This window comes from Carcharodon carcharias, chromosome 19 (genome assembly GCF_017639515.1).
Source record: "Carcharodon carcharias isolate sCarCar2 chromosome 19, sCarCar2.pri, whole genome shotgun sequence".
NCBI classification, from domain to species: domain Eukaryota; kingdom Metazoa; phylum Chordata; class Chondrichthyes; order Lamniformes; family Lamnidae; genus Carcharodon; species Carcharodon carcharias.
Genome location: NC_054485.1, coordinates 35,782,094 through 35,808,633, shown reverse-complemented (window position 1 = coordinate 35,808,633; position 26,540 = coordinate 35,782,094). Strand labels below are relative to the sequence as shown.

General features: G+C 45.0%; 1 protein-coding gene across 1 annotated transcript; it reads right to left on the bottom strand.

The window, feature by feature from the left end:
* Positions 1–4,941: 4,941 nt before the first annotated feature.
* On the bottom strand, positions 4,942–25,520 carry LOC121291858 (CD276 antigen-like). Its single transcript, XM_041213463.1, has 6 exons — positions 25,449–25,520; positions 21,602–21,683; positions 19,029–19,382; positions 13,707–13,817; positions 12,779–12,843; positions 4,942–6,173 (listed from the first exon to the last, which is right to left on the bottom strand). The coding sequence occupies exons 1-6, from the start codon at positions 25,518–25,520 to the stop codon at positions 6,075–6,077; spliced, it is 783 nt and encodes a 260-aa protein (XP_041069397.1). The 3' UTR covers positions 4,942–6,074.
* Between the last annotated feature and the right edge of the window lie 1,020 nt (positions 25,521–26,540).

The following is a 26,540-nucleotide window of genomic DNA, read 5'->3' as shown; positions in this document are numbered from 1 at the left end:
ACAGGAACTTTGTGCCACCATGTTAGAATTAATTTCAAATGTTCTGCAATATTCCACAATAGAATTACCTGTTCCTGGGAGAGGGAATGATTTCCTTTGGGATGAGGGATTTTTGGCAATAAGGTTAGGTTGGAGGAGTCAAGGTTGTTCTTCTTGGAACAAAGGTGATGGAGGGGAGGTTTGATAGAGGCGTACAAGGTGATGACAGGCTTAGTTAAAATAAAAAAAAACTGTTCCCATTAGCTGATGGTACAAGGACTAGGGGACACACATTTAAGATTTTGGGTAAGATGTACAGAGAGGAAGGTGAGGAAGAACTTCACATCGAGTGCTAATGGATTGGAACTCGCTGTTTTGAAGGTGTTGGAAGTGTAAAGTGTTTGGGTTTTGGAAATGCACTCTGTGCTACCAGTGAACTACCTGGTTTGCCATTGTCATGTGACTCTGCCATGAGACAAGCACTGTGGACTGCCATTTCTCAAGTGTTCAATAAAGACTCTCACTGAGACAGACACGGATAAAGACTGCTGCCCTTATACATGAAACAGAAATGGTCAATGTTTTCAAAGGGAAATTGGATGGTCACTTAAGGGAAATAAACTTGCAGGACTACGGGGATAGAATGGGAGAATGGGACTGACTCTACAGAGAGATGGTGTGGACATGAGGGGCTGAATGGCCTCCTTCAGTACTATTATGACTCCATGGCTCTTTGTATTAAGTAATAAAATCCTACATCTGTTCTTAATAAACAAGTTTATGATTTTGTTATATGTAATGCACAGAGGAAGACTTTTCTGAGAAATGTTTATTTCCTGGGGTGATTTGCAGGTTGAGTCATGTTTATTCCAATGTAACTTGAGCTTGCACAATATCCCATCGTCAGCAGGAATGCCTGTTATCTAATGATGCAAGTCCAACTTCTTGAGTCAAAGAATGATCGAAATAGCAGGTTTGCAGTTTCAACTGAGAAATTAATAAAATTCTAGGATGCGATTGTCATTATCCTGCTAATCCATTTAATAAAATGGGAATTAGACAATGAAAGTGAATGGCAGCAAATAATGTGGGCTACAAAACGGACATGCTGACCTCTATATTTCTGATATGTACCATTGCCAACCTTCATAAAAGCTGTCCTTTAATCATTCAAGCCCCTAATTACAAAAGGATGAAATTATGGAATACATCCTCAAATACACTAGTAAAAAATCTGGAATATCCTGTCATTACAGTCACATTGGTCCTGCAGATAATGGGCGGAATCATCCCAGATTTGCACTAAGTGCGGTAGCGGGTGGGTAAAATGATATTTTACCCGCCAGCCGCAATGGCAGCTTTTCACACCTGTCGCCCCAAACCCGCCGTAATAATTATGCGTTCCTGGGAAACACACTGAAAACAATTTTCCCCTCGGCGATTTGGGGGCGGGGCCCGCTCGCCCAGGGGAAAATGACGCGGGATGACATCGGGAGGAACCCCCGACATCATCCCGGTCCATTTAAATTTTCAGGAAGGCAGGCGGACAGCAAAATCAGCTAATTGAGGCCATTGACAGGCTAACTAACCTTGTTAAAGACCCTGCCCGTCCAAGCTTCAGGCTGGCGGGCAGGCCAGGAGCTCCAGCGGGCTTCAGATTATTCATGAAACGTCATCCACTGACGAGATGAAGTTTCGTGTCCGTTTTTTAAAAAGGTAATAAACTTTATTTGTTTCTTGTTAACATGTCCCATCTCGTGTGACATTGTCACATGAGGGGGACATGTTAATAATTTTAATATTTCGCTTTTTTTTTACTTTTCTTACCTGTCACTAGACTCCCTGACAGGACTTTGCCTCAGGGAGCATTGCACTCTTTTGCGTGCATACACGCACTTTGACAGTTGGGAATTCACTCCCCCCCTGCACAGGAAGTGCATAGCGCTTCCTGTCGGGCAGGCCGCTGGGTGGACCTTAATTGACCCACCCACTCAAAATGGCGGCAGGCCTCGTTTCGGCAGCGGGGGTCGGCTGCCCGCCTGCCGCCGAGCCGGTGGGGCCCGCTCACCCACCAAGGGCAAAATTCTGCCCACTGTTCCCATGGCAGACGGAGTCTCATTCATCTGCTACACCGTCATGCTTCATCACGCCGGGTGTCACATTTAAATTGCAGCCATGCGCACACCTCTCAGTGCTTCCAGCCCAGGACTGCTGCATGGAAGACAGGATGGCCCCAAAGGCAAAAAGACTGCTGCTGCCCACTTCAACGTCACTTCCCTCAAGCACCTTTTGAAAGCCGTGGAGGTCCGCCATGATGTCCTCTACCCGGGCAGCTGCATCACCAATCCACCATGGGAGGCGGTGGTGGCAGTGTTCAGTGCCAGTGCCCTGTAAAAGAGGACAGCCACCCAGTGCCACGACAGGTTGAATGGCCTCATCCATTCCACCAGGGTAACTCACTTTTCTCATCACTCTCAATTCACACACTCTCAAACCCATCACACATCCACAGGGATCTCAGACCTCAAGGGACAACACCACTAACTCTCACACACACCCTCACATCTCCCTCAGGCTCATATTCCCTCGAGATCACGACCTCATCCTGTCCATGGTTCCACTCACCACACAAACATTCCATGCAGTGCCATCTGTCTGGCTCACAGTCTCTCCATCGGTTTCCATGCAGGAGAAGCCTACTCACAACAGCAGGGAGAAGTCCCAGACCGGGGGGTGGAGTGGCCCACATCAGGCCCCTCACTCACTTTGTGGAGTGTGCCATTGTGTTGACTGGTGAGAACATGGACAGTGTCTGCGGTGACAGTGAGGTCAGCAGCAAACACCCTTGTGAGAATCCTGCACCACATCATCCCTCTCTCAACAGAAATATGAGTGCTCTCTCTCCTGCTTTAGACACTGCTGCATGTACTAATTATCTATACTTTGGTTCACAGGAATCTCTGCCAAGCGACCGATACCCTCAGCCAGTCAGTCCTCCAGCTCCATCCATGTCTTCACCTCCAGCCAAGAGGACACCTCCTCCATTGAAGAGCTGGAAATAAGCAGCCTGGAAGACCTGTCACAGCGCTAACCCATACCCTGCCCCAAAGCAGAGATACACACCTCAGTGGGACCTAGTTCTAGAGCAGGCTCGGGTTCACAATCTGGTGGTCACCACATGGACACCTATCCGCAGTAGGAGGAGGCAGGTTCGGCCGAGCTCCCCAGCACTCAGAGGACTGCTGGGGAACAGGCCTCTGTGAGGTCCAAGTCAGATGATGAGCCTCTGGATTTGGCCTTCCAACTCAGCCTGGAGAGTCAGAAGGCATTCGAACATCACGCAGATCTGTGGGAAGCCCTCAACAGAGTGGCACGCAAGTCAGATGAGTGCGTCTGCCTGCTCTCTGATGAAGTGGTGCCCACATGTGCGTGTATGGAGGTCTCCATGGGGAGGGTGGTGGATGGCATGGAGACTCTGGTCCAGCAGAATGTGGAGATGCGCACAGACCTGCTCTCCATCACAGGAGCCACGGGTGAGTTCCCGCAGTAGCAACGTGAGAGGGAAAGAGGGCACCTCATCGTCCCTCCAGGTGATCCTTCCCCTCAAGGAGTTAGGCCAGGGCCCCAGAGGGGAGGAGGTCCGGCAGCTGGACACCCCTGGGTCATCCAGTCAGTAATCTCAGAGGCTGTCCTCTCCCTCCCAGGCCCCTTTCCCTGTGAACCCCTCAACCTTATCCTTTGTCACTGCAGAGGGAGCAGCTGGCCAATGAGTGATTCTGGAGGGAGAAGTGTGCGTGTGTGGCAGGGCCTTTTAGAGCTTCGTGCAAGCTCTCTCCCATGTACATAGATCCTGCACATATCACACTCACCTCACTGTCCTGAGCATTTTCAATGCTGCCTGCTGGGGTTCACTTTCAGTTGTCCATCTGAGCTGACCTGCATCTCCATCCACCCAATGATCACACTCCCATGCAGCACTTGATCTCGCCCACCACGACTGTCGTTTCACTTTCGATTTAGACAGCATGGTCTGGATTCGCTTTTTCATGTGCTCCCCTGTCTTTTCCCCTCCTCCAGTCACCCATTTCCTTTCCCCCATCACAGTCCATCCCCCGGCATCACCTTCCACCTCCCCTCCGTGACCTGCCAGCCACAACCCTTTTCCTTTGAAGATGTCCAGGTGAATGTGCATGTTCCCTTCCTTCGTGAGAATCCCACCCCCATCTACATTCACCTCCCCGACCTCCTCCTTCCCACTCCCCAGGTCTCTGTCTGCCTCCAACTCCCCACCAACCACCCTCACCGTCCCTTCCATCGCTACTGTCGAACCCTCACCCACACACCCACCCTCCTCACTCTGCCCTTAGTCATTCTCACCATTCCCTCATTCCACACCCACCCTTAGTTCACTCCCCAGGAAGCAGTCATGGACTCATCAGAGCCCTCCCTTGCACGTTCACTTGGACTACCCCACCTTGGAACCCCTTTCCTCCTTGGAACCCCTCTCTCCATCACCCCCCCTCCCCAGACTCCACCCCACTTCCACCTTCCTGACTCCTTCAGACATCCTTACTACTCCCGCTACCCCTAGTCCTGCCCCCTTCCCAACTCTTTCCTCCAGCCTTACTTCTCCCTCCAGCCTTACTCCCTCCCCTCTCTACCCTCCTTCCTCCCCCGAACTCTTTCCCTTACACCTTCCACCCCATTACATCTACCTCCCCACTTGCCATCTTCTCCTGTTACCCACTCCTCCCCCATACTCCCTCCCCCATACTCCCTCCCCCCCTCTCAAGCTCCCCACCACCACCTCCAATCCCCTGTCAACTTCACCCCATCCTGCCACCTCTTCCTCTCCCAGTTGATCCTGGACCTTCCTCTTCCACCGCACCCCCCCCCACCCCACCCTGAGACATCACCCTATTCCAAACACAGCTGGATCTTCCTCTCCACCCCTTCAACCATCATCCGTTGTGAGCAGACCCTCAAAGATGACTTCCCAACTTCTGTGGGCTGCTTCGCAGCAGAGCCATGTCCATGAGAATCCACCCAGCATGTCATGGACGTCCCTCCAATGTGTCATCATTGTGGGGCTCCAGCACCTTCTGCTCCTCGGATGTCCATGATGTGAGCAAAGCCCTGGCAGTAAGCCTCGACTTTTGTACGTCACATTTGTCAAGACGTGTTCTGCACCGACAATCACACCGGCGCGACGGACAATCCAGCAGATAGGGGATTATTCCGGTGGGCTGGCCTTATGATGATATGCAGATTTATTGTGATGAGGTTCCCGATGTCTGATGGTGGGGAACACGGCCCGCCGTCGACAGGCTCAGTGGAGGATCGCAAACTGGTTTCACAACTTTGCGAAACCAATTTTTGGCCTTCTCGCCATATTGTCTTCTCACGGTGCCAAACATGCCTGTTGCCAGCGGGCACAAATGGTTCCACCCAATGTGTTAGTTGGCAAGTAAACATGCCCCAAATCAGGTCAATGGGGTGAACAGCCTCAAAACCTGGGATACATTCCAAAACAGAATCCCATGTTGTCTCTGTAATTTCATATCCTGCCTCATCTGATATTCAGCAAAACAGAGTAATAGGGCACCGGAGAGATCTCTGATCAAGACAATTTTACCCAGGCTGTCTGTAGGGAGTTATAATTGACTTGAAAGGTAAAAGAGAGAGTTGCCAGTTCTGATTCAGTTCTGTCACCTCTCCTGTAAAGTGCTTATGGATGGATTTGGGATAAGATCAGGGATGTGCTCAGCTGTGAGGCCCTCTCCTTCAGGTAAATTGCCAGCTACCATTCACTTTGTATGCTCACACGTGACAAATGGTTATAAGTAATTATTAACATACAGTGCCCAGTGTAATTCAGCACTTTGCAGACAAGATTGTAAAAAGAAAGGTTTCAGCAGAACAGTCTCATACATAATACATGACACAGCACACGTGTCTCATGAACTTCTCGCGAAACACGACTCTCAGAAGAAGCAACATTTCCAGTGTACGCAGGTAAAGCTGCAATGATGAACATGAGGAAAAAAAGGAGGGTTCGCATTGTTAATGGGCTATAACTTCAATAATTGCCTGCATCAGGTTGTATTATATCTGATCTGAGTCCTCATCCTGTGGGTGCAATAAAGTGAAAAATTGTTCCATTCATATGACTGCTGTTTCCTCACCTTCATGACCTCAAGAAATGAAAAAGTTAAAACTAATTAAAACAAATTTTTTAATGATCACTGGTGTTTGAATATATTTAAATCTGATGGATAATCAAAATTTAATATACAGCAGTACATGTTATGTTGAGTTATGCTTTATTGCACAAGTAAACTTGTCTCTGACAAAGAAATTCTGCACTGTTTTCTCACATGATTAATAGAAGACATTAATAATTCATTCAGAAAATTGTGTAAGCAATAAAATACTGGGTTTTCATGAATACCAATCACAAACTTACAAAACTTACAAGTTTCCATATGCCTGACTAAAAGTATAAACTACTCTCAAATTGAACCAATGAAAACAAAACATCCAAAATAAACATGGGTGTGAAATAATATGAATATCTCGCATCTTTTTCAGCCAGTGCTTAGATACTTTTGTTAGGTAAGAGTTAAGCCCATGCTTAGCGGATCACATTTACAGACTGCACTGAACCTGAAAGAAATAAATCAGACTACGGCAGTGTCCAGATGTTTATGACACAGCCAGAAATGGGGCTCATTCAGGGATATACATCCCACCCAATTTTTAGCTTCACTGAAGTCAACAAAATGTAAACTTGGCCTGGATGTAAGTCAGGCGATTAACCCAAACATGAACCAATTGCCCACCATGCCTGCATATTAAATAAACACTTGGGCCCTGGAAGTCCACAGGGGTTCTGCCCAATATCAACCATAACTCTGGCAGGAATTTGACAGAACAAAAGAATAAATAGCAGGGATCCAATTTAAGTAACTGATATATTCTCCCATATTCCCCTTACAAGGCAAATGTTAAAAGGGTTACACTAGGGTCAGGGACTCCCAACACCAAGGTTTCCAAGTTCACTACCTTTGTTGGATTCCAGCATTGGATTGAGATGCCATGTGAGGTGACCAATACCTCCTTCCAGAAGGGCATAAATGGATCCCACAACTTAGAGCAGAGTTTTCTACCTGTCAGCCGAGCGGAGCAGGAGCGGCCACGGGAGGGCGCGGACTCGATCGGCGCCTGCAATCGGGGCAGAACCACAATTTTGCATGGGCGGGCCAATTAAGGCCTGCCCAGCGCATTTCTGACTCCCGTGAATAGCGGAAGTGTGCGGGCTGCGGCGGGTGTGCACAGTCTGTTTAAAGGAAGGTCTGGCAGCCTCCTTTGGCTTCTCACAATGGCCACATCAAGGTCACACTGCAGGGGGCCGGCTGAGCAGGCCAGGCTGGGGGAAAGGGCAGAGGAGCAGGGCAGGCTGCAGGGTCTGCCGCAGGAGCAGGGCAGGTCAGTGGGGGGGCCAATGCGCCTCTCGCTTTTCTGATGACTGCCTTGCTGCCCTCCTCGAAGAGGTGGCAGCACAGGGGGGAGGTGTTGGTCCCTCAGGATAGGAGGAGGAGACTCCCCCCCCCCCCACATGACCAAATGTCCCAGGGAGGAGGTGGCGGAGGTGATGAGCTCCCGCGATATGGTGCGGGGCACCTGGATCCAGTGCGCAAGCGCTTCAACAGTTTGTTGCACTTTGGAAGAGTGAATACCATGTTGGCATTGGGCATTTAAACCAGCAGGTAGCCTTAGCCTTTAAGGGCCCCCCTGCAAGTCTTGCTGTCACGACTGCATTGAATCATGTTGGGCATTTCTCGTATGCTGGGTGGGCAAGCAGATAGTGATCATGCTTACATCAGCCTGAGTGGTTCATGCGGAGATGAGTTCACCCCTGCACCATGTGTTGCTCTTAGTCGCACATGACTAGTCTGGGGGCAACCTGCAGGAGATGCAGCTAGGCGCATACTCAGAACTCCAACATATGTCCTATTCACTGTGATGAGATTGTAGAAGGGGAGTCTCAAGGTCTCGTGGCCAAGAGCCATCTGCTGCCCTCGATGCTACATGTAGTTGTGCCCCCTTACTATGGGGGCTAAGACCGTGTGTTTCCTAAAGTGATGGACGCAGACTGTGTCCAAGGTGGCCGTTGGGGGAGGGGATTGGGAGCAGGTGTACTATCCTTGTGTGACTGATCAGCAGTAGCAGGGAGAGGAGGCACTGGAGGCCTGATATGTGCCACTGTAGTTGGGGGGCAGCCTGCATGTGCAGAGTCCATGTGCAAATTGCAGCAATGATTGGTCTTTTGTTTATCAAGAGAAGAATGCTCATGTGAGCATTCAAGAACTCGGAGGCAGCCAGGCTCAGCTCATGATATTAAGACGTTTCGAGCAGGAGACCCTGGAGCTTGAGAGGCGCCACGTGCCCAGGTCAGCTGGTGTTGGTGAAGCTGGGGTGGAACGGCCAGGTATTTGAGGTCAACAGTGACATCCACTCTGTCTTCCCAACATCCATAGCACTAATGATTGTTTGATTTGCTACTGTTGCAACATTGCTAAGTCACATACTGATAGAGTCAGAGGTGTGGGTCATTGGCCCTTCGAAGATGCGCATGTCAAACACCTTCCAAAGTTGCCTTATCCCATTTCCCACCACTGTCCCCATGACTTTGTATGCCATGGCATCGTAACTGCACATCCAAATACTTATTACATTTTAGGGGGGTTTCTGCATCCACCACCCTTTCAGGCAGTGCATCCCACATTCCCAACACACTCTGTGTGCAAAAGTTGGTCATCACATCATCTGTCAACCTCATGCCCCTTATCTTAAATCAATGCCACCTGGTTACTCATCCCTCCACCAAGGGGAAAAGTTTCTTTCTGTCGACCCTATCTATGCCCCTCATAATGTTATAAAGCTCAATAATATCACCCCTCACTCTCCTCTGTTCCAGGGGAAATAACCTCAGTCTATGCTATGTCTCCTCATAAGTCAAACTCTCCAGCCCAGCCAGCATCCTGGTCAACGACTTCTGCATTCTCTCCACTCCAATCTCATCCCTCCCGTGAAGCGCATTTTACAACTGCATGCAGAAGTATAGCTGTGGCCTAAGCAGCATTTTCTGCACTTGGAACATGACCTCCCTGTTCTTATATTCTATTCCTCGGCTAATAAAGGCAAGTATGGCATTTATCTTCTTCAACACCTTATGTACCTGTCCCGCTACCTTAAGGGGCCTGTCGACATGCACAGCAAGGTTCTGCTGATCCTCCTTACTTTCCACGGTCCAACGATTCCTCGTGTATTCCCGTGGCTTGTTTCTCCTGCCCAAGTGCATCACCTCACACTTATCCACATAACATTCCATTTGGCATTCCTTAGGCCATCTGACCAGTCTGTCTGTAACTGCCTGTAATGTAAGTGTACCCTCCTGACTATTTGCTACCCCACTAAAATTCGTGTCCATATGTTCTGGAAGGCTGAGCGCATAATGAGCCAAGGGGAAAGGGATGAAGTGTGTCAGTCTGTGAGTTAACTGACCCACTCTCCTTGTTGTTAATTTCAGCAGCATCAGAGCCTGTCCACCAGGAGCAATTCCAGATGCCCCTTCTCACAACTGAGGGCCCTCAATAGTCACCTGTGTCACACCATTTCTGCGAAGCAGGCACCAGCGCAGATACTAGCACCTCGGTGGGCATTGCAACATCGACTAGTGTCCCAGAGCACAGTGGAGAGGGCACTTCATAGTCGCTGGAAGAGCTGGCAGAGACAGTGAGTGCCGATGGCGCCAGCAGTTGGAGGACTGCAGGGGACCAGGCACATGCTCAGTCGATGCGTGATGATGTGCCTCTGGAGTCGTCCACGACACAGCGGCTGCAGGAAATGTGGCCGGGTGTGCGGGAGCATCGGGGAGTGATACATGAGGCTATGCTTCACTTGGTGTCTGTGGTGGAGAAATCCACGCAGAGCATCAGTGATGCAATGAGCCTCATGGCAGAGCGTCATTCTTCCTCCATGGAGAGAGTGGCAACTATCATGGAGAGGGGCTTCCTGGAGAAAAAGTAGCTTCTCCTGGGGTTACGCTCGGACCTGCAAGCCCTCACAGCGCCAGTGGCCACAGCTGGACATTGCCAGTGTGGGAGATGGTGTGGGCTTCAAGCTTCCCACTCGTTGCCCACCTATCGATGATGAACAGGGAGGTCCGGGGCGACATCAAATCGGCGGAGCAGCTGTCTCTCATAGCTGCGGGCTTCTTTCAGGGTGCTCCGGATGAGGGCACCAGCTGCTCTGCCCCTCTCCCAGTAACCACTTCATCGGGTGAGGCTATGATGACTGGCGAGATGCCAGCTGTGGGCCTGGCAGATCCCTCCCAGGTGGGCCCAGCACCCATGGCCAGAAGATGGCCACCAAGGTCATCAAGGCCAACAGGACAGCAGAGTCAGCAGGCTGTCTCAGATGCCACTCCCAGCGATGGAGTGACACCAAGACATAGCACCAGTAAACGTAAGCATAAGCCACCTTAAGCACACCATGGCCTCTTCCTTATTCTAGCCCTCCCTTCCTCCTCAAAGGAGCTGCCTCCAGTGGAGATGTCAGAACCCATACCCAGGCTAAAGGGAGGCCTCCGGAAAGCTGCAGGCCCGATAAAGATTCCTGATTGAAGAACGCTGAGCTGAAGGTTCAAAGTACACAGGAAGCTGCTGGAATTCATTCAGAACTGCTACAGCTCACAAAGGCAAGTTTAAAATACTTTCTGCAATAAATACTTCACAGACCAGATTGACAACCCCACTAAACCCTCATATCCTGACCGTGGATGAGTTTTATTAAAAAGTCGCTTACCTGTCTGCCCGTTGTGGCCGTGCACTGACCTGAAGATTGCACGGGCAGCTGAAAATCGGCATCAATTGACGATTTAAGGGGCTTAACTAGGCCGTTAATTAATGGCGGGCGCGCATTGAACTTCATCGCACACCCGCCCAGCGAAATATCGTGATGGCGCGCAGTGATGTTGGGCTAACTGTGTATTAATTGCATGTTTAATTGTATTCAGGTCAAGGGCATTAACTAGGGATTCACTTGTGCGTCTATAAATAGCTGAGGTGGTTGGGTGAGTAGGGACATGTTTGTAATGTGTATCCCTGTAAATAAAAGCTCCAATTATCCCCTTCACTGCCTAGATTCATGGAATAGAACAGCTGAAAGGATTCTGACTGGGGTCTGAGAGGCAGGTAGAGTAGGCTTGGGTCACCCACATCCAACGGCAAGCATGGGCCAGGTATTGTATCCGCATGGTGAAGTGAGCACTGGAGTTGCACCCATAGTAGTACACAGCAGTCACCAGCCACTAGCCATGCACAAATGAGATGCCCTCTTGATGATCCCACAACCACTGCAGAAAGCACTAGTGCCCATGATCCCTGCATAACTGCTAGGATCACAGCTTCTCAATTTTGGGGACCACAATTTTTAACCTTATGGCCCATGCACATTAATTAAGCCTTTGTTAAAGCAATAAGTTATTTACTGGTGTTGATCTATTTTCCCTCAACTGCAGATCAGAAAACAGTGTACTCTTTTCCTACTGGCAACAATGTGAGCCAAACATCTAGGCCTGGATTTTCACTGACTCAAGGATGACTCAGGAGCCCTTTAAAAATGGTGGGTGGGTCCCGATTCCAGGATTCCCATTCCCAGGCTGTCTGATTTTTGGAAGTGCCTTTAAAGGATGCAAGCTGATTGCCGTCAGAAGTCCGCATCCACCGCTCCTGACCTGGCTGGCTCCACTGCGGAGATGGGCATTTCCCACTCTTCTCCAATTTTCCTGGTATCGGGCCAGGTTTTTCAACCACCAGGTGGTTCACGGCCCCTCAAAGGACTCATAAACACATGCATGAAGGAACTTTTTCAAAGGTAAGTTCAAAAGGTCCTCTGAATGCTCCCCCGCGACCCCCCCAACCAAATTCTGTCCTTCCACACACCTGCTATGGCCCCTCATGCCCCCTATGTAAAACTCTGCCCCTGTTGGAGATCAACTAATAATCTGAAATGATCAAATCCTATCTGATCACTTCACACCCCTGCATGTGAACCTTGACTTTATTTTTATGAACTGGAAATGTATCCATAATTTTCTCACTGCTACCTGCTCCTGAGCTTCAATAATTATTTCATTTTTATCCATGTGACATGAATTTTATAAGTTGGATGAGAAAGCAGAGAACAATTTCTACATAACACCAGAGGCATAAACATAATGCTTTCAAGTACTGTACCATCCATAAAATGATCACAGATTTTCTGGATTTAGGAACATGATCTATTCTTTAGTGATAAGTTACTCTCGGCATTATGATGTACTGATGACGAACCACAGTTGCAGTGTGTGGTCTCCATAGAGTGCACTGCTTCTTTGGCTGCATCTCCCAGAACCTCCACCATTTAGAAGAACAAGGGCAGCAGATGCCTGGGAGAAATATTGTTTCCAAGTTCCCTTCCAACCTTCATTATGACATACATCAAACAACACCATGGAAGCCCTTTCACCACATGGGCAGCAGTTCAAGAAAAAAGCTTCTCACCATTTTCTCAAGGGCTACCCAGGACAATAAAATGTTGGCTTTGTCATTCACTGAGAATGAACAAAAGTCAGATATGTTATTCATGGAATCATTCATGCAATTTCATATTTCATTATTTTTCCCAATATCCTTTGTTGATCATGTCGCTGTTTAAATATTACAAATGCCAGAACAATAATTGCTGCAAATACCAGTATATTGAAGCCAAAAACAATCCACCATTCCTTGTAAGGGTTATGTTCCTGAATGCCTTGTGCTGAAAGTGAAAAAGATATAAATATAAAATATTCATCAGTCATATTAAGGCATTTTTACAAAACATATGCATCTGGAATTCTTCCAGGGGTTGGGGGATGGAGGGTGGGTTCTCCTATTTTCACACTGTAATCCTCATTTATACCATTTCTTTAAGGTTTCTGCTGAAGTTACAGTGGGAGATCAGGAAAAACCCCTGCAGAAATTGTATCATGAACATAAGGCATTGTATCATACAGCTTCTGTGAATATTTTCCAAAAATGATTCATGTTGTATTCAAAGGTAAATGTTACAATGCTCTTTTTTGCAATTAATGTTATAATTCTGCGAACAAATGCTCCCAGCACAGTGTCTTGCCCATGGGGAGTGCAGATCTGGAAACCTCAGGCATTCTTGTCACATTTTCCATCAGGAGCAAATATTAAAATATTGTAGGTCACAGTCTATATGAATTTACATCAATTAAAAGTTGTGGATAGGAAATTGTGCAGAAAGAGTGGTGATTTCTTTGATATGTGCTCCTTATTTCTAAGTCACTGTTCCGGTAGTATATGTTGGGAAAATTGACCCCTACTTGCATTTCTACAGAAAAATAAAATCTTTGAAACTGAATTGGGGTAAGGCACAATCCCCAGTAAATTCACCTTAAGGAAATCCACTAATTGTTAAGCAAAATAATGACTTACGAGGTAAAAGGAGTTTGAATTTCCTGATAACAGGCTGGTTAACAAGGCTGTTCTGAATTTCAACTACGTGGTTACAATTTGTATTTTCATTATCAGCTTCCAGAACACTAAGGAGTGTATAGAGACCATCTTAACTTTGAAGGTATGAAATTTTAGGCTTCAGGAGCAAATTTTTACCTTCTGCACAGTACCAGAGGACAGATGCCTTAGGATAATCTTGAGATTCTAAAATGAAAATCGAACTAGATGGCTGGAGTCTGATCAGCAGTTGTGGGTCCTTGTAGTGAGCTGTGAATTATAGAGTAGAATAGCTTGGATTACTCAGTAACAACAGAAATTTGCTTTCATTGACAGTAAATAATTTGAAAATGGTATCAATACATAATTAGATACAGACACAAGATGAAAAATCAGCCATGCAACAAAACAAAGTCCTGTTTGTTCATGCAGAACTACAGGTTACAAGTAATAATGCATCATTACAGGTCTCCATGTGTCTTTTGCAGTCACATCCTGCTAATTAGAGTGTACTCCCTTTATCCCCATTCTTTGTCTCCTACTTCTCAATCAATTTTCAAGCCAAATCAAAAGGCTACCTAAATTCTGTACATTCTTATTTTTTATTAACAATCTCCTTTATTGAACCTTGTTGAATGTATAGACACTCCAACAATATTTTATCTATCTAATTAGTGGCATTTTCAAAAAACTTCAACTGGATTAATCAGATATGACTACGTTGACTCTTTCTTATCTGTTCATATTTGTTCCAGTGCTCTTCTATTCCTAAAAATAGCTTTGAGTAATAGCTTCCCCACAACTGATGTTAACTGAGGTCAGTGAAGGATAGCTGATGCCACAGAAATTTAGCATTCAGTTTGAGAATGAGAAATTTAAATTGGAAACATCTGTGCTAAACTTAAATAAGGGTAATTACAAAGGAATGAGGGTAGAGTTGGCTGGAGTGGACTGGGGAATGGGTTTACCAAAAAAGATGGTTGCTGAACAATGGCAGGTGTTTAAGGAAATAGTTCATGATTCACAATAAAGATACATCCCAGTGAGGAAGAAGGATTATAGGAAGGGGAGAAACCAACCATGGTTAACCGAGGAAGTTAAGGATAGTGTCAAAGGGAAAGAAAAAACATACAATGTGGCAAAATTTAGTGGTAAGCCAGAGGATTGGAGAAGTTTTGAAAACCAGCGACCAAAAAAATAATAAAGAGGGAGAAAATAAACTTTGATTTTATATTAGCAAGTAATATAAAAATGGACAGTAAGAGCTTCTTTAAATATATAAAAGGAAGAGAGAGGCCAAAGTCAATGTAGACCCCTTAGAGAATGAGGCTGGGGAAATAATAATGGGAAACCAGGAAATGGCAGAGGAGTCAAATAAATACTTTGCATTAGTCTTCATGGTAGAAGACACTAATAGCATACCAAAAATACTAAATAATTATGGGACAAAAGAGGGGAAGGAAATAAATACAACAACTGTCACTAGAGAAAAAGTACTGGGGAACTAATGGGGCTAAAGGCCAATAAGTCACCTGGACCTGATGGGTTGCATCCTAGGATATTACTGGTAGTAATCTTCCAAGAATCCTTAGATTCTGAACAAAATCCCAGAGGATTGGAAAACAGCCCATGTAACACCCTTATTCAAAAAGGGCAAAGACAAAAAGACAAGTAACTATAGGCTAGTTAGTTTAACATCTGTCATTGGGAAAATGTTGGAGTTTACTATAAAGGATATAATAGCAGAACATTTAGAAATGCACAATTTAACCAAGCAGAGTTAGCATGGTTTCATGAAGGGGAAATCATGCCTGACAAATTTATTAGAATACTTTAGGGAAGTAACAAGCAGGATAGATAAAGGGGAACCAGTAGATGTAATATATTTGGATTTCCAAAAGACGCTCGATTAGGTACTGCACATAGAGCTGCTTAATAAGATAAGAGCCCATGGTGTTGGGGGTAGTATATTAGCATGGGTAAAGGACTGGCTAACTAATAGAAGACAGAGAGTTGGAATACGGGAGGGCATTTTCAAAGTGGCAATCTGTAAGTTGTGGAGTACTACAGGGATCAGTGTTGGGGCCACAATTATTTACAATATATATTAATGGTTGGATGAAGGAAATGAAAGTACCATCGCCATGTTTGTGGATGACACAAAAATAGGTGGGAAGGCAAGTGATATGGATAACACAAAGAGTCGACAGAGTCTTCAGTTCTGCTGAAGGGTCATGAGGACTCAAAACATCAACCCTTTTCTTCTCCGCCAATGCTGCCAGACCTGCTGAGTTTTTCCAGGTAATTCTGTTTTTGTTTTGGATTTCCAGCATCCGCAGTTTTTTGTTTTTATGTCTACAGAGGGATATAGACAGGTTAAGCGAATGGGCAAAAATCTGGCAGATGAAATATAATGTGGGAAAGTGTGAGGTTATGCACTTTGGCAGGAAGAATAGAGAAGCTGAATATTACTTAAATGGAGAAAGACTAAAGAAAGTTGTGGCACAGAGGGATTTGGGCGTCCTCGTGCATGAATCCCAAAAAGCTAAATAAAGTTCAACAGGTAATAGGTAAGGCAAATGGAATGTTGGCCTTTATTTCAAAGGGAATGGAATATAAAAATAGGGAACTATACAAGGTACTAGTTAGACCACACTTAGAATACTGTGAACAGTTTTGGTCCCCTTATCTAAGGAAAGATATACTGGCATTGTAGACAGTCCAAAGAAGGTTCATTAGGTTGATCACGGGGATGGAGGGATTTTCTTATGAGCAGAGGTTGAGTCGGTTGGGCCTGTATTCATTGGAGTTTAGAAGAATGAGAGGCGACCTTATTGAAACATACAAGATTCTTAGCAGGCCTAATAGAGTAGATGCTGAGAGGTTGTTTCCCCTTGTGGGAGAGCCTGGGAGAGCATAATCTCAGAGTAAGGGGTTGCCCATTTAAGACAGAGATGAGGAGGAATTTCTTCTCTCAGAAGGTAGTGAATCTATGGAATTCTTTACCACAGAGGGCTGTAGATGCTGGGTCATTAAATACATTCAAGCCTAAGATAGACATTTTTATTCAGTAAGGGAATCCAGGGTTATGAGGAAAAGGCAGGAAAGTAGAGTTGAGGATTATCAGATCAGCCATGATCTCATTGAATGGCAGAGCAGACTTGATGGGCCGAATGGCCTACTTCAGCTCCTACGTCTTATGGGTCTTATAGGAGGTGGGATTGGAAGGGTGTAACGAGGTGTGTGTGGTGAGGAATACAATAAATTGGTTGGAGGTAACCTTGTCTGTGATTGAGACTACCTGAGTGCAGAGGCTATGTGAGATAACAAGGTCAAGAAGGTGGCCGTGTAATAAAAACAGAAATGCTGGAAATACTCAGCAAGTCTAGCAGCATCTGTGGAGAGAACAAACCAAGGTAATTTTTCGAGTCAAATATGATTCTTCTTCGGAACACAGGAACTTTGGAACTTAGGGTGGCTGTGTATATGGGTAGGGGAGTTTATATGGAATTAGAGGTTATGATAGAACAGATGGCAGTGAAATCAGATGAGAGAGGGCAAGCTGCATGGAAATGGAAATTAAAATTACTACATATGAGGAGTTGCTCATTGAGAAAGCTGAGGAAGGAAAGGTGTGAGGATACCTCGGTGAGAAACTTAACGTGAAGTTTGGGGTGTGGTGATGTAGAACAAGGGCAGGTGCTTGGAGAAGGCGAAAGTGTCAGATGTATAAAGGGAGAAAGCAAGGCCACTTGGTGACTTGCTAATAAAGCCCACACTGTCCACTGTTGTCATTTGAGCAGGGCAGATGGTGGAAGGTATAGCCTGTTGGGGCGCCTTCAGTATAGGCAAAGATTCAACACGGTGAGCCAAGTTTTTAACAAAGACATAGGGCAGAATTCTGCTGCTGAAACGGGCCGCACCACCATTCTGTGCAGGTGGGCCAATTAACGCCCACCCAGCGGTTTAGCGACTCCCGTGTAGAACGGGAAAATCATCGTGGAGGCGGGCGTGTTCAGATCGCTGGCTCCAATGGGGAATCGGCAGTCTGTATAAAGAGTGGCCAGGCAGCCTCTTTGAGGCAGTGCACCATGGCCACTCATTGAGAAGAACATGCTGGTTTGAGGGCACAGGAGGAGGAGGAGAAGGGGGGTAGGCTGCAGGGTAGGCCAGCGGAGGGCCACTGTGCCCCTTGCTTCTCAGATGCCTGCCTTGCTGTCCTCCTCCAAGAGGTGTCCAACCATTGGGATATTTTGTATCCAGAGGATGGGAGGAGGAGGGCTCCCCACGTCACCAGACAGGCATGGCAGGATGTGGCGGTGGCTGTAAGCACCCATAACGATGTGCGGCGCAACGGAACGCAGTGCCACAAGCGTTTCAATGATTTGTTGCACTCTGGAAGGGTGTGTACCATGTCAGCCTTGGCCCTGCGCCCCTTGTGCCTGTGCCTGACCTCCCAAAGGTGCACCTCTGTAAGCTGATTATCCACTCCTGGCCTCCTCCTTAATCTATCCCTCCTTTCCTCCTCAGGGGAGCTGCCTCCAATGGAGAAGTCAGAAGCCATACCCAGGCTAAATAGAGGCCTCCGCAAAGCTGCAGGCCCGATAAAGATTACTATTTGCAGACTGGTAAGCTGAAGCTTCAAAGTATACAGAAAGCTCTTGGAAATTGATCTGAACTGGTAACAATCACACAGGCAAGTTTAAAACACTTTCTGCATTAAATACTTCATGAAGAACATGAATAACCCCTCTGAGCCCACATATCCCGCCATTGCATGAGCGTTGATAAAAAAATCACTTACCCGCCTGCCCGTTGGGCCTGTGCGTCAAGCCGAAGTTCGCACGGGCCCCTCAAAATCCTCGTTGATTGGCAAGTTAAGGGCCTTAACAAGGCCTTTAATTAATGGCCCCACTGCATAACGCGCCCGCCCACCTAAATATCGTGATGCCACGCGCTGACGTCAGGACGCTCGCGTGACATCAGCGTGCGACATTTTAAGCGCTGACATGCAGGCTCCGCCACTCACACGTCAGCCAGAAAATTCTGCCCATAATGTCAATGCAATTGTTTATGATGAAGTTATGGAGGGAAAGGGCATTGTTCGTGAGTGAAGAGACATTCTGGAAAGAAATGAAGCTCCAAACCTATGCAGTCCAATACCCTTCCTCTCCATTAAAGATCATGAAAGATGCCTATAATCTTGTTCAGCCTTTGATTAGAATATTCCAACTATTTTCCACTTATATCTGGCTTTTTTAATTCCCTACATTAACAGCATTATGTTTGGTTGATAGCAATCTTAGTTACACTCATTTCAATTTATTGAGTTCATTGCAAACCAAATGTTTTCTATACATTTTTAAATGTATTAAATATTAATTATCACATTCTATTTAGTCACAATAAAATCATTTTTCCTTGAACCTACTTAGCACTTATCCATAATTAGGAACAAATAAAACCAAAAAGTCTACTTACCTGCAAATTTCAATAAAATTGTCTCTTTGGCGCTTCCCAATATATTGCTGACAAAACATATGTACTGTCCAGCATCCTCAGCTCTCACTCCTTCCAGCTTCAGTGAAGCATTGCCATGTTTGAATTCCTCTGGAAATAGACTTGTTCTGTCTGCATACTGTTCACTCTGCTGACTGAGTTGGTCTTTACCATAGTAATAACTGTGCACCACCTCACTGTTCTCAGCACGTTGCCAGGTGATTATAATATGTTCCAATGACAAACTACCATTAACAGTAAACCTGCATCCAAGGACAATATTTTGATTGTGAACGCCTATTAAAGTTGTCTCCGGCACAGTGACATCAAATCCATCTGGAAAACCAGTAAAAAAACATTTTAACATTTTCGTACCCTATTGTTTTATACAGCTGTTATGCTGGTTAAAGTATCTGGTCAGATCATAAATCAGCCCTCTAAAGAGAGTAGAAAGCTCCCTCATGGACAAGTAACTGGCCACATCAAAGCAGAAGCTGCAGTATAACTGAGGGGTGGAGTTGTCAATTAGTCGGTACATCCAATTCAAGCAAGTGGCATAAAACCTCCTTGGACAAGTAATCTTGTTCTCCTCAGACTTCTTAATGGCAGTTGGCATGAAGCCATCTTTTTAAACTTTATAATATAAAGTATGGCTGCTTTGAGCGTGGGTTTAATCATCAGTGTGTATATCTTCACTTGCCTGAGTACAGGATACTGAAGAGCCAGCAATATATAACTCAGTGCTGGTGTCTTATGCCACTCTAAAGCAGTAAAAGCAGAAACAGACACTTGAAATATAAAATGATCATTAGACGGACACAGATCATACAACATCTAGAGTTATTATTCACCTCAGGGGTGAACATGAGCTTTGACATCAAACAATCTAAGTTGTAATAATTAGACTGGAGTTAATAGTCATTATTTCCCAGGATAGATATTCATCACACTTATTTGCTATGTTTTACTCCAGACATGTATCAATGTTTCAGAGCTCTGTCTGAGTTACATAATCAGGAGACCAATGAACAAGTGATAGTCCCAAAGGGCGATGAATCCTTGAAGAAATTAACCTTACCAACTGTTAGTCTGGTTTGTTCAAATAAAAGTGAAGTAAAATAATCACTTTAAAAAGAAGTGGGACAATTAACATGTTGGAAAGGATTTATGAATGCTAATCAAGCATTATGATGCTGCGCCTTTCACAAAGTTACTGTGATATAAATATTCAGGAAACTTGAGATCTTTAACGAGTGATATTGGAAAAAGTGTTGTGGCAGTTTGGGGGGCGGGGTGGTGGGGAGGGCAGAGTTGAGAGAATAAATCTAGAGTTTTCTCACTGTGATTAAAAAAGACGGATTTATATAGTGCCTTTCACTACCACGAGATTTACCAAAGCATTTTACAGCCAGTTAAATACTTCTGAAGTGAAGTGACTGTCATCATGGAGGAGAGGCAGCAGTCAATCGCCTACAACAAAGTCCCACAAACAGCAATGTGCTAATGACCAGACAATCTGTTTTTGTGATGTTAATTGATTGAAAGCCGAGATTAAAGATGGTTTATAAACACTATTGAGATTTGGGATATCAGGATTGAATCCAATATGCAGTCAGGGAAGAAAGCACATGAAACACTGAACCACAGAAATCACAGCTGGCTGTTAAGCAAATTGATCTGTAACTTCTTCAGTTCTCTGTCCGAAGGTCTGACCCACAGCACCACGACCCCCACCACAGGTGGGACAAGGTAGAGCAAGGAGGCAGGTTCTGGATGGGAGAATCATACCCCGTGCTGTTGGCACCAATTTGATCAACACCAGCTGCTCAGCCTACTAAGCCAACTGGCACTCCAAGGAGACCAAGTTGCTGTGGCAACATGCACTTTTACATGCATGTTGTAGTCTGGAGCTATGGATAATGAGGGTAAAGGCCCAATTTCTTTCCATCACATGGCTGACCAGGAATTTCTCCCACTCTTACCACCTGCCATTTGCGTGTGTTGGAAGGATTTACAAGTTTACACACAACCTGTTTGGCTGCATTATGAACACACCTTCCTTGGCCATTAAGTCCTGGAGTGAGACTTGAAACTGGACCTTCTGGCGCAGAGGGACGCTACCCAATGCACTGCAAGACCTCCAACTGAAACTAGATCATTGACAAAGCAACACTTACTACAATGTTCAGGAATAGGAAGATTGCACACCTATTAGAATTTTACCTGGAAAGCCAACAGCATGTAAATAGTGATCAATTGAAGGATATCAAAGTCAGAGATATCAATGCAAGTTCATCAACATTTTCACAATAACTACAGCTTTGAACACTTCTGAACATTCCATTGTTCTCCAAGGTTCACTATCTTTAAACTGACTGCTGTTCAAATGTTATGATTTCTGGCTTTGCATTCAAGATTCTTGGTGACAATTCTCCTTTCACAGATTTATATGGTTTATTTTCCTTCTCAACAATAAATCAATGTACAAAAAATACAAGCAGACTTTTACTAGGGTTACTGGTGAAAAATGTTGCTATTTATTAGATAAGACTTACCAGAAAGAAGGGCCTGTCCCCACACAATTAGAACATGAAGCAAATATATCATTCTTTTGTGGCCTCCCTGCAGGTCAGTATTCTGGAAAGTGAATAAATATATTCATTAACAATAAACAAAATACAGATATTCAAAATAGTAGCTTTGCAGTCTAGTGCCATCACTGCGAATGGCTTTCCGCTCACTATCCAGTTAGTTACTTAATCTGAGGTCTACAATTATTTTGTGATGAGACTGACTATGTTAAGGGATGAACCTCATGAGTGAGCCCATGCGAAAGTCCAGAATTATTCTGTTAAATTATCACACTGCGATGCATGGGATTACTTTCCCACTTCGCCTATGTGACCAGGTGCAATTCACATCAGCAGCAAAAACAAGAAATTCAGATATATGTCACTGAGGAGCAAGGCATCCAGCCCTATGGTGATAAGTTGGGAACAACCTCCTGTGATACCCAGTTTCTTAAAAGTATTGGCCTCATCTTTGGTGTAAGTGAGAAGAATTAGTTTTGTCACTTGACATTGTGCATAAATTCTTCATCATCATCATCGTGTGTGCAGTCCCCGAAGACAGTTCCTTGGCTCAATATCTGCTGTTGCTTGCATCTTGAGCCAGTTTCTTTGCAGCTTTTGCCAGTTGGTGGTTTGCCATTGCCCTTCACTCTCTGGGGCAGGGTGGTGAGGTGGGGGATACAACCCCATGTGACTCCAGGTAGGAAAGCCATGTTTATAAGTTTATTCTCTCTGACTTTCTCACACAAAGCTGTATTAATTAGTATAACAAATGTTTAATTCTTTTTTGCTCTCCAAACCACTTCTCGTGAGTGTGTTGGCCACTCGCTCTCGTTAAAACCAGAAGTGGGTTGATTCAAGTTGGGTTGGGTTCCATTTTGACCTCTGACACGACCCCATCCCACTTGTCTTTGGGAGTTAAAATTCAGCCTAAATTTTCAAGAAATCCAGGGGGTTTCATCGAAAACAAGTCTTCAGCTAGCTTTTTGGCTAATAAGGGATTTTCCTGGAAATGTTTTTTTTTGAAAAATATACTTTTTTCATAAAATATCTGGAAGAACATTTCAAAATCACCATCACAAAAGTACAATCAGATTCAACTTTTACACATGGATCACAAGGTGCATCAATACAATCAATGAATATTACAATCATTTCAATATGGTCAATGCAAATAATCAGACAATGGTATTGGAGTTATCAGCATACATCATGTTGCACTCTGAGGTGCTTCAATACAAATATAACACAACTAGTATTCAATGCTTACATTCATTTTGAGCTGTACAGCCCGAGGGGCTCTCAACAGTTCCCAACCCTTCGGTGCACTGAGGCAGAAAGGTCTTAGACAGCGACCTTTCCCCATTGCGCCTTTGTTATTTTTTTCCATTGTTTTGCCAAATTCCTCCCTCCCCAATTCCCCCACTCAACTCTTCTCCCCATTGCTCCTCAAGCTACATCTGCTGGTCATTGGCTCAAGTGGCCTTGGAGCCATGAAAGTGGGTGTCATCAGGCTATTTTGTTGCAGAGTGGATCATAGCCAGGGCCAATTCTGTCCTTATCCAACATATGGACTTCAAGTGGAATATCTAGGTAGCAACCAAATTTTATCTTCCCCAATCTAAGGCAACATTGTAGCTCCTCTACTAGCCACCTGATGGAGATGAGATAACTCAGCACAGACCAGGCATTGAACTTGAAACTGTCTCAGTCCGTATGACTTAGTTGCTTTCTGAATAAACATTAGGGATGGAGTACTAAGGTATATTTGTATTGCTGGTTTCTTGTGTGTTTGTAGGGGCACTGGGGTGGAATTGATCTTTGATGGTAGCACAAAATGAGCTATAGGGAATTGACAGCTTGTTTTACGCCACACCTGGTTTTCCTTTCCAAGTGAGATCTCGGAAGAACAATTTTGCACTTGCAGCCTCCAGTAAAAGTGATTTATTTGTTTACAAACACACAAGACCTTGGTCAAAATTTTATGGAATAATTCATGCACAGGCAGCCAGTTGGTTCAGTTAGCTTGATGGCTAGGAGGTTTCCTGCCCGTGAGGTCTCCAGCCTGTCAATCAGGTTGCCTGTGCATGGGAACCTCAGTTAAAGGCCTTGATTTAACATCTGCAGGACATTCCAGAAACTGGTTCTCCCAGGTCTCGCAACCTGACAATAGTACCCGCCCCTCATTTCCAGGTTAAAATCCAGGCCATAGTGTCAGGGATCTGAATTTGGAATTACAATCACTTTTTATGAATCTTGATCTAGAGTGCAGTGAAAACTTTCTTTGGATCTCATATTCATGTCAGTTCATCAAACGAAACTCCTGACTTGAAGCCTAAGGGTTGTTTATTAAGTAGTTGTAATGCAGAACATGCATGTTCTAGTCTCTGCCCACATAGCAACGCCTGTAGTAACTGCTTTGTTAGTAAATATTGTCTTGGATACAAGATTGGAGAATCAGAGAATTTTGAATTGTTTGTTTCATTTGAACCCCATTTCCAAACTGTAACTTGAATGTCTTTTAACATAACATGCTACTAAATTAAATTTGGTGGAAAAAGAATTAAAAGTTCATTATATTAATTAATGTAGCTTTCTGTAAGAAGTTTAGAGAGAAGAAAACTGATAAACATGGTTTTCCTACATTGAGTCACATGGGGTTGTATCTCCCACTTCATTCCCTGCCCCCATCCCAGAACTGAATACTTTATTCAGGTCAAAGGCTTGACAGAATTTACAGTACATGTTGTTCTCTCTTCTCACTAGGAGAACACAGACAATTTTATCCCGAGCTGATATGCATCTTGGAAAGCAGAGATGAGTGCTCTGATCTGCTAGTACTGGGTTAACCTCCAGCAGGATGCCATTGTCTGATGGGAATGGTATGGTTTCCACCCCGCCCCCCCCACCCCCCCCCCCCCCCCACCCCACTCCCACCCGCACCCCGCAACCCCCCCCCCCCTCCCCAACCCGCACCCCACACCCTTTCATATCTAGCTGACTCTCCTGGTAGGGATTTGGCAGTCGAACATCTATCCATGTAATAACCTTTTTCATTACAGAAACAGCCCAGAACATGGTCTGCTGGATGTAATGCAGTGATAGAAATGGGTTCTCTCATGTGCCGCTCTCATTGAAAAGAGAAAGGAAAAAAAGTAATTGCCCATTTATTTTCCCATTCAGAATTTACATGGAAGGTTTACCTACAAACATACTATATACACACACCACATTAAACACACACCAACATGACATTTCTCACAACACGCATCACAAACACATTCTGGAAACACACACCACACACATGCACACTATACACACACTACACATACCATACATACACACCATAAAACACACACTACAAACACACCACACACACTATATAAATACCAAATTACGCAAAAGCCAACATACATACACCATACAGCAAACACTGTAAACACGCCTTACACTCACTAACATATCTTTCAAAAGCCACATTATTCATCTACCAGGCACATGTGCCATACAACACACAGTACAAACATATCAACAGATATCACTACAACACACACCATACAAACACCACACAGGTACCAACACACATGCAGCAAACACACCACACACACCACAAAAACACAAACTATACAGATCTCACACATACTGCACATATACCATACATATCACACATACACAGGCACACAAAAGCATAACAGAATGAAATGATCATCTTTCTTGCACCCACCCATTGCCAGGGAAAAACATTTCCAGGATTATCATACCTTCTTAAAAGCATTTTTTAAAATGTGAAATAGTTTGAAATGTAAAATTATGATCAAAAAGGAACACTTACCATTTTGCCAGCAGACTTGTGATTCCACCTTTTCTCTGCAGCGTACTTCAGACTTCTGAATTCAAAGCTCATTTTAAACTCCCTATGATATGTGTTGCTATGGTGCTATTGACATATGAAAACAAACAAGCTGGTTTGGCACTTGCATACAGGAATGCCAGGTTTCTAGTTAAAACCAATGAGAGCAATGTAAAGTTAATTGAGAGCAAGTTACACATGCAATTGCAATGCACCCATGTCTGTTCACCAAACAAATCACTGCTCATGAAACTGGCCACTAACCACCTCCCACATGTTCACCCCGCTTTCATGAGTTTTTTTAAAATTTTAATGAAAGGTTGCAATAAGTGTTATGGACATATCCCAATTCATGTAACAGTGTTGCATGAGGGGACATGGCAGGGAAAAATTTTAAACTCCTTTATTAAAAGTTTCAAAACGGGGCCGATCTCCCTGAGGCAACGCTTAGCCTCAGGGAGGTCTGTGTGCTCTTTCGTGCGCATACCCGAAAGAGCGCACTCCTGGCTGAGGGAAACCCCCCCCCGACCCAGCGCCCGCAAAGGGAGCACATAGCACTTCCTGGCGGACATCAAGCTGGGCGGGCCTTAATTGGCCCGCCTAAGTAAAATGGCGGCGCACCCTCAACCGGGGGCACCAATCAGGAGCCCGCCTGCTCCTGCACTTCCCCCCTCCCAATGGGGGGAAAATCTTTCCCAAAATGTCTGATGTGCAGGAATGCCAGTTAAATGAGTTGAAAATTGTACTTTAAAACTCAAAGAAGAAATATACCAATGTGGTTTCAGCATTTCCTTAAGTCCTGCTGATTTCCATCCTTCTTACCCTCTGGCATATTGTAAAGAGAATAAAAGAGTACTTGGCAATCTTTTGCTGTCAGCAAAATGGGTGTGCTATTGACCATATTTCTGAGCATAATCTCAGGGGGGCTATACATTTACACTTTTGTTTCATTAGTAAAGCTGCTCAGAGATCACATGGGTAATATGAAAATAACCTATACTTTGCTACGTTTTCACAAAGTATCATTCCAAACTCGCCACAATACTTATGCATTCCTGGGAAACACGCCGTTTC